Here is a 14,607-nt window from a genome sequence, read left to right as displayed (position 1 = left end):
TCACTCATGTATGTTTCTCAGGCCTAAGTTTGAAGACACAGCAAGAACCATCCTCCCTTAAGTAAAATCCAAAAAGACAGAACAAGGTTGAGAAAAATATTGAAGCAGAAAACAAGAGCAGCTGAGAGGTCTGGATGCAGAAGGGGTTCTGATTAGTAGAAGGAGCAGCCAGCAGTTATGGTTGTCATTCTGGTTAGTAAAATTTGCCAGGCTTATTTTCCTTACCTGAAGACACATATGCTCCTTCAGTTGAGGCTGGCATGCCAGTGATGATCTCTGAAAAAAAAAGGTGATAGGACATTATGATATATAAACAGGAGGCCGGGAGCAGGTACCACAACCTGCCTTGGAACTAAAAGTTAAGTGTAAAGGAAGGAAGTATTGCAAGGGAGTGAGAAAAGTCCAGGCTTTAACCATACAGAGAGTGAGAAATGCAGAAAGACAGTCCAAATTGATAGTTCTCCTTTCTTATGCAAAGAGCATAAAATCAGCTGTGCTAAAATAATTAGGAAGCATTCACTGCCTCCACTTGGGTCAGTGAGGAAGAATTTATGTCAAAGAGGCAGTAGGCTTCTCAGGAAGAAAAGTCGAAATAGGGGAACTAAGAAAGTCAAAGCTATCGGATTGCCAAGCTGTAGTAAGAATTTTTAAGTTACAGATCTTTGAACAAGTACATTTTTGTTCAAAAATAAAAGTAAGCCATGTTTCTAATTAGGATTGGTGAAAAACATCAAGTTCTGGCATTGAACTCTATTTAAAATTGCCAGTGAGAATGAAGACAGGTGCTTATCATATGATAGACATTAGCTACCCAGGCAGTAAGTATGCAGCTCCCACCCAAAGAAATGAAGGATGAATCCAACCTGTATACTTCTGGATACATCATTTTCATGAGGATTGTGATAGTCTTATTCAAACTTTCAACTTGTTTTCTTACTGCCTTTATGATGGAATGGGTAGTTACACTGTCTAATTCCATATTCAGTTCTGAAAAGGGCTTCAGTTTGGCAGAATCTAACACTTTTAGAAAGGTACAGTTTTAGGAAGCCTGGAAAGATGTAGAGATGCAATGATGTATATCATTCAAGTTTCACTGTGTCATAAGTCTTGCCAAACGACTTAATGGTAGTTCACGTTTTCTAACCAGGACAAAAGATAAGCTGAATCTACTGCGATACTATCTACTGTACAAAAATTCTGAGATCTAACCGAGAATCCTAAGCAGGTCATATATAATTTTATGTTTAAATTAATATTCTGTTAATCATGGAGTAGAAAACTTTATTACTAATATAATCATCTTTAAATACAGATATAGCCATTTAGGGTTTCCAAGATTGGACTAGTCTAGCAGGTAAGCAGAATCAATTTAAGCGCCAATATTTCTTCAAACTCTGAAGCTTCTCTAGGGACAAAAGATTTTGTGGAATTGAAAGGGAAACAAAGTCATGTGAGACTCAGCAGCAATGTTTAAGAACAAGTGATTAGCAATAAACCTTTAGTAAGACCAAATGTGTCTTTCTGCTGCAAATTAAGTGTGGATGATCCTCTCTAATCACAGATTAGGAGGGCAAACTACGCAAGGAGTAAGCTTGGTTTCAATACATCAAAGTTGCCTACGTTGGCTCTTACATCCACTAAAAATGGGGCTAACTGAAAGGAATTAGTATGTGATGGTCCATCATTTTCTCAGGATTTTCTCAAGCATCAGGCGAGAAAGAGGATATTCCGAATTGGTAATATGAAGATATCTGTTTCTGAAGCAGCACCAACAAGCTTTCTTGATTTGGGCTGCAGAAAATGAAATTGTTCTTCTTTGAGAAAATGTAATCTCAAAGAAACTATATTAGAGATACAAAGCGTGTGTCCTTCTCTAGAAATATCTAGAAGGGCCATGTTTCCAAACAAAGGACCTACACTAAGAGAGATGCTTCCTTCTCTTGTCCTTCAGGATTCATCAATGACATTACAACCAGATGAAGTCGTAAACCCAAGGTGCTCAACTAGAGCTGGGCAGAAGTCCCAATCCCAATTGGGATATCAAGACTCTTTTCAAATTTATTTTTGACAAACAAAGTAGCTGTCCACTGTGACCTTCCAAGAAGAAAAAAAAAATCAGAACTTTTCTATCTCCAGCAAAAAATACCTCAGATTAGAGGGAAGGTTAACCATAATGCTTCATTTTTTAATTGAATGTTACCTAAAAATATCAGAACAGGAGGTTACTACAAAGAGGCATCTACACAGAGACAACTTAAAATAACTCCTCTTCCTAAAATCAGGTATTTATCTTGGAGACCTTAAAATATCTTTAATTATTATGGTTTCAAATACAAACTTTCTGAATTAACCCTGGAGGAAATACAAGCTCAAAAGTTAACCTATACTTCTACACCAAAGGAGTCTTCATTGTAAAAAGAATCTTGCTAGTAAGAAAGTTAATCTTTTTAATTAAAACCACTTAGCAAGCATTTTTATGTGTGCTATGGGTAGAATTTATAGATTTGGAAAACAGCCTTTTGTTAAAAGTAAATTGAAAGTAATTTTATATTACACTTACAGACTTTTAAAAAAGCATTAAATCCTGCAATCTTTATGATGTTTATTTAAGCAACATATTTTCCCATAGTAATTTGGCATATTACATTTGTTAATTTATAAAGGACAGCCCCTTCATTAGTGCAAATTAATGAGGTTTTAGAATTATCAGAAACTGAACACAGCTGAGCAACTTATGGTGAACAGGCAAGTAAACATAATGAACATTAGTATATTTGTAATGTTTGAATTCTTTCTTCATAAACGGGGTCTGGTCTCAGGAAAAAGTTGCATGGTCTCAAAGATATCTTCTAGAAAGGAATTTTTCTAATTATTATGAATGTAACATGTTTGCAATTTCATCATGATCATAATACACTAAATATAATTATGTAGCAAAATACACATATGCACATTGTATACAGTATATACAAACATACATAAAATGTGTCTGTGTGTATTCTAACATTCACTTATGTGACTTTTTTTCCAAACTTATATGTCACTGCTGTACATACAAAAATTTTGATCAAGTGATTTCTTTAAAAGATTTAAAAGTGGACATATTTATTTATTAGCAGTTATAAAGATAACTTAAGGAACATCTTTAAGTACCCGAATTCTTCCTGTTCATAATGAATGCTTACTCTAAGGCAACTGAGAAATTTTGAAATTAATAAACAGTGTAGACAGGATGGATACCATACATTGAAAAGACAAATCTACCCTATTGCTTTCATATTGTTCTCATGTATTTGCCTTCCTGGGCATCCTACATAATACAATATACATGTAGACTGTTATACAAATTATAAAACATATTTTACATGCTTTTCAACATAACTGCAGGTTGTTTCCCAATACTGTGAAATTTCTAACATCATTATCAATTTGGGAAAGGGGGTAAGGCGAAGCCTATTACCAGTATGAGTCCATTTTTAAAAGCTGCAATTGATAATTTAATTAAATTTTATAAAAATAATATTTTTCTGCTCATCTCAAATGAAACAGCTATTTTTTTGCTACAAGCCCAATTGCTCCTGTGGGAACTTGAATCTCATTCAAATAATTTTTCTTCTGATTAAAAAAGAAAACTTAGGAGAAGATATGATTGATTAGTTGTATATTTTCCTATATTAATCTTTTAAAAGAAAGCATTACTTAATTAATTTGGAAACCAGTAAAGTCTATTATTCTCTTCCCTACTCTAAAGCCCAGGAGTTTTCACAAAGCTTGTTAGCTAAGAATTAATTGCTAAGTCAAGGTTTCCTATATACAGACTGAGCCAAATAAACCACAAATACAAATGAACATATAGTGTGTAGGGTGTGTAAACATGATGTATGTGGCCTTTTCTGCTGTCATATACGAATTCATGAAAGGAATTCACTCATAAGTTATCACATAATTACTGCCTATGAGATCCTTTGTTATATGAAAACCCAACTGGTCTTTGTAAGCTTTACATTGTCCCAGAAGTAATTAGCAGATTGTATAGGTTGATATATGTCTACTACAGGATAAATTACTTTCTCTAATTCTGAATAAAGTAGAGGTTGAAAGGCATTGGAAAAGACAGAAAACACCTACATTTCTAAAATGTAGGTTGGCAAAATGCTTGACTCTATTATTTTCTAAGTGCTTGAAAACAGTATAAGTATGGCCACTGTTACACCCAAGCATATACTGTTTCAAGGGGAATTTCCTAATTTTTTAATCATTTCGTTTATATTTAGTCACTAATCCAGATAGATCTAAACAATGAGTTTCATTGCAGAAGACTTTTATGATCTAATTTTATTTTAATAATTACTATAGCTTCCTTAATGAGATTAAACATCATGCCAAACAGCAAGGTCATCTGGGGAGAAAGTAAACAGCTTCCAACGACTGTCTCCCCCAACCTCCCCATCTCTCTTAGAATCTTGTATCAAAATATGTTCTAAACACGTTGGAACATACAAAAAGTAACTGTGTGAGAATTTAAGTAAATCACAAGGAATCCTCTGCATAGGAAAAAATTAGGGTAATTAGATTGCAGCAACCTACAAGGATCATTCATCAAGGAAACCTGTATAGAAATTCTCAAAACTATAGCCATGAGCTTCTTGGAAATACATAGAAAAGGTGAAAAAATGAAATTAATAAAGTGACTGATAGTTCATAGAAAATATAAATTAAAATCTCAAGGGGAGTTCTACATAATGTAATAGTTTGACAGCATGTTCTTATTTTAACAACTTTTTTTTTTTCTAGAATCCACAATGAAACAATAAATTCTTGACCGGGTGTGATGGTTCACACCTGTAATCCAAGCACTTTGGGAGCCCAAAGTGGGCAGATCATTTGAGGTCAGGAGTTAGAGACCAGCATGGCCAACATGGCGAAACCTTGTCTACAAGAAATACAAAAATTAGCTGGGGTGTGGTGGGGGGTGTCTAGAATCCCAGCTACTCAAGAGGCTGAGGCAGGAGAATTGCTTGAATCCAGGAGGAGAATTGCTTGAATCCAGTGCAGTGGCCGAGATCCTGCCACTGCACTCCAGCCTAGGTGACACAGCGAAACACCATTAAAAAAAAAAAAAAAAAACGAAAGAGAGAGAGAGACAGACAGAGGGAGGGAGGGAGGGAAGGAGGGAGGGAGGGAAAGGAAGGAAGGAAGGAAGGAAGGAAGGAAGGAAGGAAGGAAGGAAGGAAGGAAGGAAGGAAGGAAGGAGGGAAGGAAATTCTTGAGAATTCTACTCTCTATCAGCCCAAGTCAACGGTAAATATCTATTTAGGAAGACATGGTTCAGTGGTGCGGCAATTTATAAACCCAGTAGAAAGTGCCCTTTTTCTCTCAGAAAAAGTGTTTCTGTGCAACGTCTGCCCTGATTCCTAGGGAGACAGGAATGAGACAATACAAAGGCAGTGCATCTAAGCCCCGGAGAGCTCAGAACCCAACTGAGGCTTCTTTGACAACCAAGCATTGAACAGAATATAGCAAATTCTTAGATAGCAGTGGAAGAGGATAAGGGATCAAGATGATTACATATTTTCCTTCTGGATGCACTATAACTAGGACTCTAAGGTGCAGAGCAAAAAGGGTATCTCCTCTAATGTACAGGAAACTGGCCTTGTCAATCATGGTGCCTGCCAAGCCACAGGCCCAGGTGAGCTGCATGCTCCACCCCCAGACTTTGAAGAGAGGAGCTTCCGGGCAGCTATGTTTCCGGCTCCACCCTCCCTAGTTGAGGCAGCAGTGGACGTATGACCAGACAGCAGATAATTTGTAAGTTCTCTAGGTCTTTTAATGAATATGCAACAATCAACTTTGCTAATAGGATTCTTGGTCTGCGGAATTTCACTGGGGAACCAAGGAAACAATCATACAATAGAGGTTAAAGCTGAAAGAATGCCTGAAATTGCCATGAAGAATATGGCCACGTGGGGGCAAGAAACAGGTCAAAGTTTGGAATTATAAAGAGGCGGAGTCTGAAAGTAGGAGAGGTGAGAAGAGTAGGAAAGAGTACAAAAGTTAAAAAAAACTATCAGAAGCATATTAAAGGTAGAAACACCAGAGAGAAAAGCCACAAACTCGCATTGCTTAAATTCGCAGAGATGCTCAGCATACAATTCCATCTCCTCAAGGCTGAGTTATAATGAAGTTCTAGTTCTTCGCCATAGAATCCCTCACTCCTTAGGCCTCATACCGTTCCTTCAGCTTCTGTTCTTTATAAGAAAAAGAATCTCACTTAAACATTTGCAAGCATATAGTCAGATACAGAGTAAGGTTGGGCGCAGTGGCTCACACCTGTAATCCCAGCACTTTGGGAGTTCAAGGTGGGTAGACTTATTGAACTCAGGAGTTCCACAGTGGGCAACGTAGTTGAACCTAGGAGTTCCAGAGTGGGCAACATAGCAACACTCCATCTCAAACAAAAAAAAATTTTTTTTTTTAATTAGCTAGGCGTAATGGCATACACCTGGCTACTCAGGGGGCTGAGGTGGGAGGATCCCTTCAGTCCAGGAGTCAGAGGTTGAAGTGAGCCAAGATCACACCTCTGCACCCTAGCCTGGGTGACAGAGTGAAACCCTGTCTCAAAAAACAAAAAAGAAAACACACACAAAAAACATTTCAGATACAGATGGAACTGCACTGTGGTAGGAATGAAGCAAAAAAAAAAAAAAAAAAAAAAAAAACCTGGGTTCATATCTCCTTTTGCTGTTAAATATCTCTGTGATCCTGAATAAGTCTGTTTTCTATACTGTCTTTTATTCTTTTTTAATACAATGAAGGGGTTGGATAAGGATGATCTATTCCTAACATTCCAAGAAGAGAATAAAAAGAAGGCCAACTTGCATTGCAATTGAGACTCTTCATTCTCATTCTTCAGAGGCTTTCATTACGTAAGTCCATAGGAACCTATTTCTGAAAGAATTTTTGTTGGTTGTTTAAGACGGATTTACTTAAAATATTCCATGAACTTCTCTTTATTCTTGCCAGGTAAAAAAGACTCATTATCAAAAACACCTCGAGTTTCATCTCTCTACCCTATAATTGGTCAACACTACATATTCAAATTTGATCACTAGACCAAGACTTCAGTGAATTCATGTGGAAAAAATGAATTAGCTGTTTTTCCTATGTAAGAAATGTAAAAAGCCATATTATCAAACTTTCAGTACCCCCAAATTAATAAAAAAGGAATTCTATGGGTTTTTGCCAGGAATAATATAGTAGTAAATAATTCATTGCTTAATCCTGTAAATCAGAAACCATGGAATAATCAATATGATACTTCTGTAGACACTCAGTGAGACTATGACACTAGCTTTAATTTTATTTTCCTGGGACTTTGTAGTATAGCTACACGAATCAAATCCAAGTGTCAAAAATCACAATTGAATACCATTAACTATGAGGAAACACACTGAACCAAGCCAGTGACAAACTAAGGAGAACGAGCTTCAAACAATGGTTATAGTAGAAAGTAAAAAACAGCCCATTAAAATTAATTTTTTAATGTGTGTTTCAGGTAGCATCCTATAGAATTCTACGTGGGGTAAAGTAATACTAGCAAACTATTATTGCTTAACCTGCCCTGGTTAAAAAATAAAGTGATGCTATATATACTCATATAAATTTTAAATGGCTTTTACATTTTAAACTGTAATAAACAGGACTCCTAATGGTAATGGAAACTCCTTTTCCCTGCTCTCCTTTACTCTCTATGGAGGGAGACATTTAAAATGAAAGTGATAAACTTTGATTACTCTGTGATGGAGCAGATCCTTGAGAAGTCCAGAGAGGATGAGGCATTAACCTGAATTTTCCCAGCCCTGTTTCTGATTTTTATCTCCCTTCTCACTTTCTTAGTATGTTACAGAAGAATCAAGTGACAAAAACTACATCAGCCTCCCATAGAATTAACCCTTAAAATTACTTTAACTCTACCTGTGCTGACCTGGCATTTTTACCTTATCACTTTAAGAGCGCTTGCCCTTGAAATGCAGAATCTTTCTCATCTCCTACCAAGAAGATGCAATTAGGCTTGGTTATATAACAGATGACAAATTTTGTAAAGGCAATAGTTAAGTGCCATAATTCAATACATAAATAAATAAATAAATAAATAAGCACTAAAGGTTTTAAAATAGCATTTGATTATTCTAAAGGGTTTAAAGAAGCATTGCTAGGTCATCATCATCATCAGCTCCTATAGATGATTCCATCAAATCATGGAGTATCAGGCTATTACAAAACACAAAGCCATCAGGGGTGGTTCTTTTAATTTCCTGGAATAACTCACAGAAGTTGTCAGAGGTGGATTGTATTTCTTACCTCTAAGTCATTCATTTGTTTAACAAGTATTGCCTGGTACTATTCTGAAGAAAGCTGAAGATGAAGCCTCTTCCTAGTAGGAAATTTATTGCCTCTAAGACGGTCCTAATTTCAAAATTAATAGGCCTAAAAAAAATTAATGGTTTAATTTTCTACCATCTAATGCCAGATGTAATGGGAATAAAATTGCCAGAATTGAGTCAGGACTGTATTCTGCACACACACAGAATATATGCATATTATATATGTATGCATATTATATATGTAATACATATAATACATATATAATACATACATACTACATATATAATACATATGTTATATAAAAATAAACATATATACATATATAATGCATATATAATACATAATATGCATATATTCTGTGTGTGCATGTATACATATTGTGTATATATATCCTGTATATATATATGACTGTATTCTGTTGTTCAGAGAGCCAAAGACTTGACTGCCCTCACTGACCAACTTAAAAAAATAGTATAACCCCTATATTTTAGCAACCCAACCTATCTCTGCCATTCATGGCCTTATTAAAATCCTTTTGTAAAAAATATATGTATATTTCAGGTCTATATAATCTCATAGAGTACAGAAATTTATGAAAGACATACAAGATCCTTGAAACATCTGATTTTCTTTCTCTGTTTTTAATTTGTTCACAATGAGATTTAACACACCAGTCTATTATGAGTCTTACCACATGTTTTGATTACTCTTGTTACAGATTGAGGAACAGAATGCCGTAGGTATCTCTTACCGTTTGATTCCACGATGGTGATATTGGCAGAGGCACTGTCATTTCCTAATTTGCTGATCACTTTGCACATATACTCTCCAGAATCAGCCAGTGATGCCTTGTTAATGCGAAGTTCTGACTTCCTATAAGATCAGGACCAAAGTGGTGTCAGTATATATCACAGAAATCCAATAAATATAAATACATACTTTCCTATGCTTTCAGAGTTCTCAAACTGCCTCTCCCCACCTTACACATATGTTAAAATACAACTTCCGTTACATTGATCTGACCTCATGATTTTACCTAGAGTAAAAGTAAGATGCATCACATTTAAGTTATACCATGGATTTCATCTCAATTTTATCACCTAAATCAGTAGTTTAAAGGAAGTCTTCTGTGGTTTTTATTTTTACTCCCTTACCATCACCAATAACTGTGTTATACTTTAGATTTTTTAACCCAATTGGTAAATTTTCTTACTTTTCTATATCCAAATGCCATCAGCCACTAGGCTTTAGGAAGAGAAAGTGTATAAAATCATTTCCTACAAGTCTGTTAAGGACACTTACTGAAGGTTAGAATAGATTTTAAAAATACTGTGCACTCTTCTTCTCAGTAGAGTAACATCAAGAATAATGTTAATTTTGAATGAAGAGGATTTATCAATTCCAAAAGGAAGGGAATTTTTCTTTCCTTAAGATTCTCATTGCTGGGAGCATAGTACCACATGAAAGGTTCTTAATACTGGAATAAATATTTGGGCAACATTATCACACAGTTTTATAAAACTCTGAATATTACATCAACATTCACTTTTTTTTTTAACATGGGCAGCATTGTGATTTGCTGTGTCTGTGTTTTACTGTTGCACATAACCTATAATTTAAGCAGTCTCCAAGATATAAGAACTCAGAACAGCAGGGATTGGCTCAGAGTTTACTGAATTCTTTCTAAAGAATTATTCTAAAGCCTGGTGTGGGGGCATGCCCCTGGAATCCCAGCTACTTGGGAGGCTGAGATGAGAGAATCACTTGGGCCCAAGAATTCAAGGATGTAGCGTGCCATGATCATGCCGGTGAAGAGTCACTGCACTCCAGTCTGGGCAGCAGGGCGAGACCCCTATCTCCAAAAAATAATAGCAATCCTTCTATGCTCTAGCCTGGTAACTGTGATTTATTGGGCTCTTAAGGGGATAACGACAAGGGAGAAAACAAAGGAGGAAGAAACAACAGCAATCCTTCTGGTTGCAAATCTCCCACGTTATACTTTGCTAGTTTTCTGGTGAATTTTCTGGTCTTCTTGTCACACATTAATGTTAACTGAGAAAAATCAATTGTTCCAAATATAATTCCTACTAGTATCCTCCAGTCTATCTGATTGAACCACCCAAAGTTCCACATGTAGGCCCCCTGATCTTCCACCTCTGTGCTTTTGTCTGTGTAATTTTTTCTTCCTACAATGGGGGTCCTGCACTCCTATGCATCAAAATCTCAGCTGACTTTCCAGGGCCATGTCAGGTGCCAATTGCTTCACCAAGCCCCTCCTGGTCATGTAGCTGGAGCTGCTCTCACGTGTCTAAATTCTGACAGCCCTGAGTACGTCTCTCATGAGGTTCCTTCAGTATGTCTCATGTCTTGACCTAGGACATATACTTTGGAGAGTGTAGCTATAATGTCAACTTCTTGCTAGTCTCGTGGAGCATACATCAGGCTATGCTTTGTCTTCAGACATTATTGAATAAATGTGTGAATGAATGAATAAAATATCTGGATGTTTGCTTAAGTACTCAGCAGAACCTAATATTTCTAAGGCTGGTTGGGAGGAAAGAAAAATGCCATAATGAGAGGGCAAAGACCATCAGAGGTGGTCCAGACCAGGGGCAGTGGTGGTCAAACCAACATAGGGGTTGAAAAGTTAACTTCACGGCTGGGAGCAGTGGCTCATGCCTGTAATCCCAGCACTTTGGGAGGCCGAGGAAGACAGATCACGAGGTCAGGAGTTCGAGACAAGCCTGGCCAATATAGTGAAACCCTGTCGCTACTAAAAATACAAAAATTAGCCAGGTGTGTGGCATGAGCCTGTAGTCTCAGCTACTCAGGAGACTAAGGCGGGAGAATCATTTGAACCCGGGAGGCAGAGGTTGCAGTGAGCCGAGACCACACCATTGCACTCCAGCCTGGGTGACAGAGTGAGACTTGGTCAAAGAAAAAGAAAAAGAAAAAGAAAAAGAAAAGTTAACTGCGCTAGTCGGGACTCAATGATGTCAAGAGGTAAACCTGAGGTAACAAAGCAATGTGTTTCCACATTCAAATAAATTTGGAAAATATTAGGTGAAATAAAGACAGGCTTTTCATTATCTTTAATCTCACAGGATTTCTCAACATCTTGAATATGCTGATGTACTCTGACTCCCCGAAAAGGGATATATTATTTATTTTCTCTCAAACTTCTTTGACCATGGAATCCTTTTCATTCACAAGGCATATCTGTTAATGTTTTCTGAAAATAATGGTCCACGGAACAAAGTTGACAAAAAGCGGACGTAATTTAACAGCCTTATCTATCTATGGAATGGGGAGACCACCAAGGGCCATTTAAAGAATATACACACATCAATCAGAGACATTATTCACAGGAAAGTTTCCCCGAAGTACATCCCTATAAGCCAAAATGGGCCTTTTGATGATAAGTATCTTTGCAAATAGATATGTCTTAACAATAAAATATGACAACTTTTAAAATCATCAAAATAAAACAATATTAGAATATCACCCAATGCAGGCTGTATTAATTTTGGGGCTGAATTTTGGAGCGTTCAAATACCGTATGATTTTTTAAATGGATTATCAGCTATTTATCTACTTTGATCATATATGATAAGTTTCCTTCATGACAGGTACCTTTGAAAAATAGTGAGAAAAAAATGGATAAGCACTGTAAGATGTTCCAGCCCAACATTTAGCATGGTTTGCTGGAAGAATTTTCATGTATAACCATGAAACCACTAGCAATAATAGATAAATTATGAACAATATCAGGGTGGGGCATAGTATCTTGATTTTCAATGCCACAGAAGGAGTAAATTTCTAAAGTAAGAAAACTGTAGCTTTTCTTAAGTCCCCAAATTCTGAGATAAGATTACAACAACATCCCAAGAATTTACAACTCCAAGATTATTACAACACCCTCAAGAACAACCTTTCTTTCCTATTTATACAAATCTAGGAACAATCCTGTTTGTATGTAAAGACTCCTTTCTTGACCCAGTGCAATTAACATTTTAACTATTGAACTAGATGGAACTATAAGAAAACATGGTAATCATATTTACAGTTAACATAATCTTAAAGGGATAAGTCTTAAAATCAAACTTCTCCTAATAGGCCTTGGCACTGTTTCCTGGAATACTATTCCTAGTAATGCAATCAAATGTTAGGCTTTAACAGAAAGAGAGATTTAAAAAAATGGTTCTATGCTAAAATAAATGTTGCATTAAAAAAAAGTTAAATAGGTCTCTTTACAACAATGCATCTCAGTGGTTTTTTGCAAATCTGTACTGTGAATTTCTAAGGCAGCCATGACATGTGGCCATGGAATCTTTTCTATGGAGAACACCCTTGGGAATCCTAGGACAGAACATCAATGGGCCAAGACTAAGATTCAATTTGATCGAGATAAGCATCACAAGTACATTCACGTTCGAAAACTGGTGACATAAATACAAGAGGAGATATCCCTCGACTACAATATATGCAGAAATAAGGATTTCTAATTAGCCACATGCTTATTATTAACCCATTTTTAAAACTATTTTTAAGAAGAAAGAATAACAAAAAAACCTTATGTACTCTTTAGCCAAATTAATATTAAAGCAGAGCATCAATCAACTTGGATAAAAGCCCCAATACATTCCTCATTGGCTGGATCATATCTAGAATGCTGAATTATACTTTGGATATACTTTGGAATGATATTTGATGATAAAAAAACATAATTAAAGGACTTTAGAAGAGGGTGATCAGAATTGAATAGGGCCTAGAAATCTTATCACTAGAGAGGATTATGTTAAAGAAACAGAGGTCCCACTGGCAGACAACTATGAATGAAATATGAGTAGCTATTTAAATGTATTTCCTGGATGCATATAGAAAAGGAAATTATTTGGGATTGCTAAGTCTTACAGGAAAACTAAGTCTTACAGGAAAAAGGAAACATGTTTTGAATGATATTACATAGAAGCACTTTTCTGAGCATTCAAAAATGTATAGGGTGTCTTGTGAAAGAGTTAGGTTTTCTCTTTGGAAAGATTCAAGTCTGGATAGCCACCTGCCAAGCACATTCTTACAAGAATATCTCTGTGCAGAGAAAGATTAAATTAGATCAGTGGTTTCAACTATTTTTTACAACAAAATCCTGTTTTAAAATGAAAGCTTAAATCAGAACCTCATATTCAAAAATATCACACAGAAAGTGTTCCAGGTCAGAGTGACTGGTAATCCTTTTTGGAATTCAATAGAAATTTAGGACTCTACAGAGACATCATTGGAAAACCACTGACCTCAAGGAGCATAAAGATCCCTCTGAACTCTAATGATACATTTAACTATGGGATTCATCCAGCCTTGTGTCCTAGAGTAAGGACAGAATGTAGTAAGAGTGTAGAATGAGCCAAATCTTCCTTGAAAATTATATATTGCAAAAAGATTTGGGGCTTTGATAAGTATGGATACAACAGTCTTCTTTTTCTCTTTTCTGTAAGATACCATACTCTGTCTATAAGAAGGAAATTAGCTTGGAAAGACTACTTGATTCCCTTATAGTCATAAATTTAACTTTTTGCTCTTTAATTGATGAGTTTTCTAGGGATCTGGAGGAAGGTTGGTGTTTCAATGGATTTTTATTTTCTAAAAATATTAAATGAGTTAATTCGTGTAAAGTGTTTAAAATAATTTTTGCAATATAGTAACTTCCCAATAAGTGTTAGCTATTATTATAGTAATTACATTCTATATTCCTGAAATATTTGGATTTTCATAACAAGCATGCATTACTTTTAGAATAAGAAAAAACAGTACAGTGTAAAAATAAATTAATGTGAAGTAATTTGAAGATAAAAAGTTCTGAATATTAATTTCCTTTTCATTTTTTTAATATCAGAAAGCACACTGTGTTTTTTACTGTGTGCTCACTTACAAGGTGAATTCAAGGTTCCATTAGCTATTATTTAGTTTAGTTTTATTTTAACTCGATTATTCTACCATAGTTACAGGCTAAGGCAACTTAAACACATATGGGGAAGAACTCTTCTGTTTATACAGTTTTGGTTCCCTGACCCCTAAGGAATTATATAGACAGTGTTTGTGTGTGTGTGTGTGTGTGTGTGTGTGTGTCCAACACTGCTTCAGATAGTGTAAAACTGATCATCGTGAAAAGGACAAAGAAGTGAAAGAGGAAATTATGATTTTTTTTTTAAGTATAGAGACGAGGTC

General features: G+C 35.8%; 1 protein-coding gene across 14 annotated transcripts in view; it reads right to left on the bottom strand.

Moving 5' to 3' along the window:
* NRG1 (neuregulin 1) overlaps positions 1–14,607 on the bottom strand; it is a 1,128,445-nt gene that overhangs the window by 155,535 nt on the left and 958,303 nt on the right. For 10 of the 14 annotated variants that reach the window (XM_063607166.1, XM_055116444.2, XM_063607167.1 and 7 more), the window contains exons 3-4: positions 9,137–9,258; positions 226–276 (exon numbers count right to left, since the gene is read on the bottom strand). In XM_063607166.1, coding sequence (XP_063463236.1) covers positions 226–276; positions 9,137–9,258 — 173 coding nt within the window. The remainder of the gene's footprint in view (positions 1–225; positions 277–9,136; positions 9,259–14,607) is intronic. The other 4 variants (XM_063607168.1, XM_055116441.2, XM_055116442.2 and 1 more) reach the window with 1 other exon arrangement.

The sequence above is a fragment of the Pan paniscus genome, chromosome 7 (assembly GCF_029289425.2).
Source record: "Pan paniscus chromosome 7, NHGRI_mPanPan1-v2.0_pri, whole genome shotgun sequence".
NCBI classification, from domain to species: domain Eukaryota; kingdom Metazoa; phylum Chordata; class Mammalia; order Primates; family Hominidae; genus Pan; species Pan paniscus.
The sequence above is the reverse complement of the archived record's forward strand: the minus strand, read 5'-3'. Positions and strand labels throughout refer to the sequence as shown.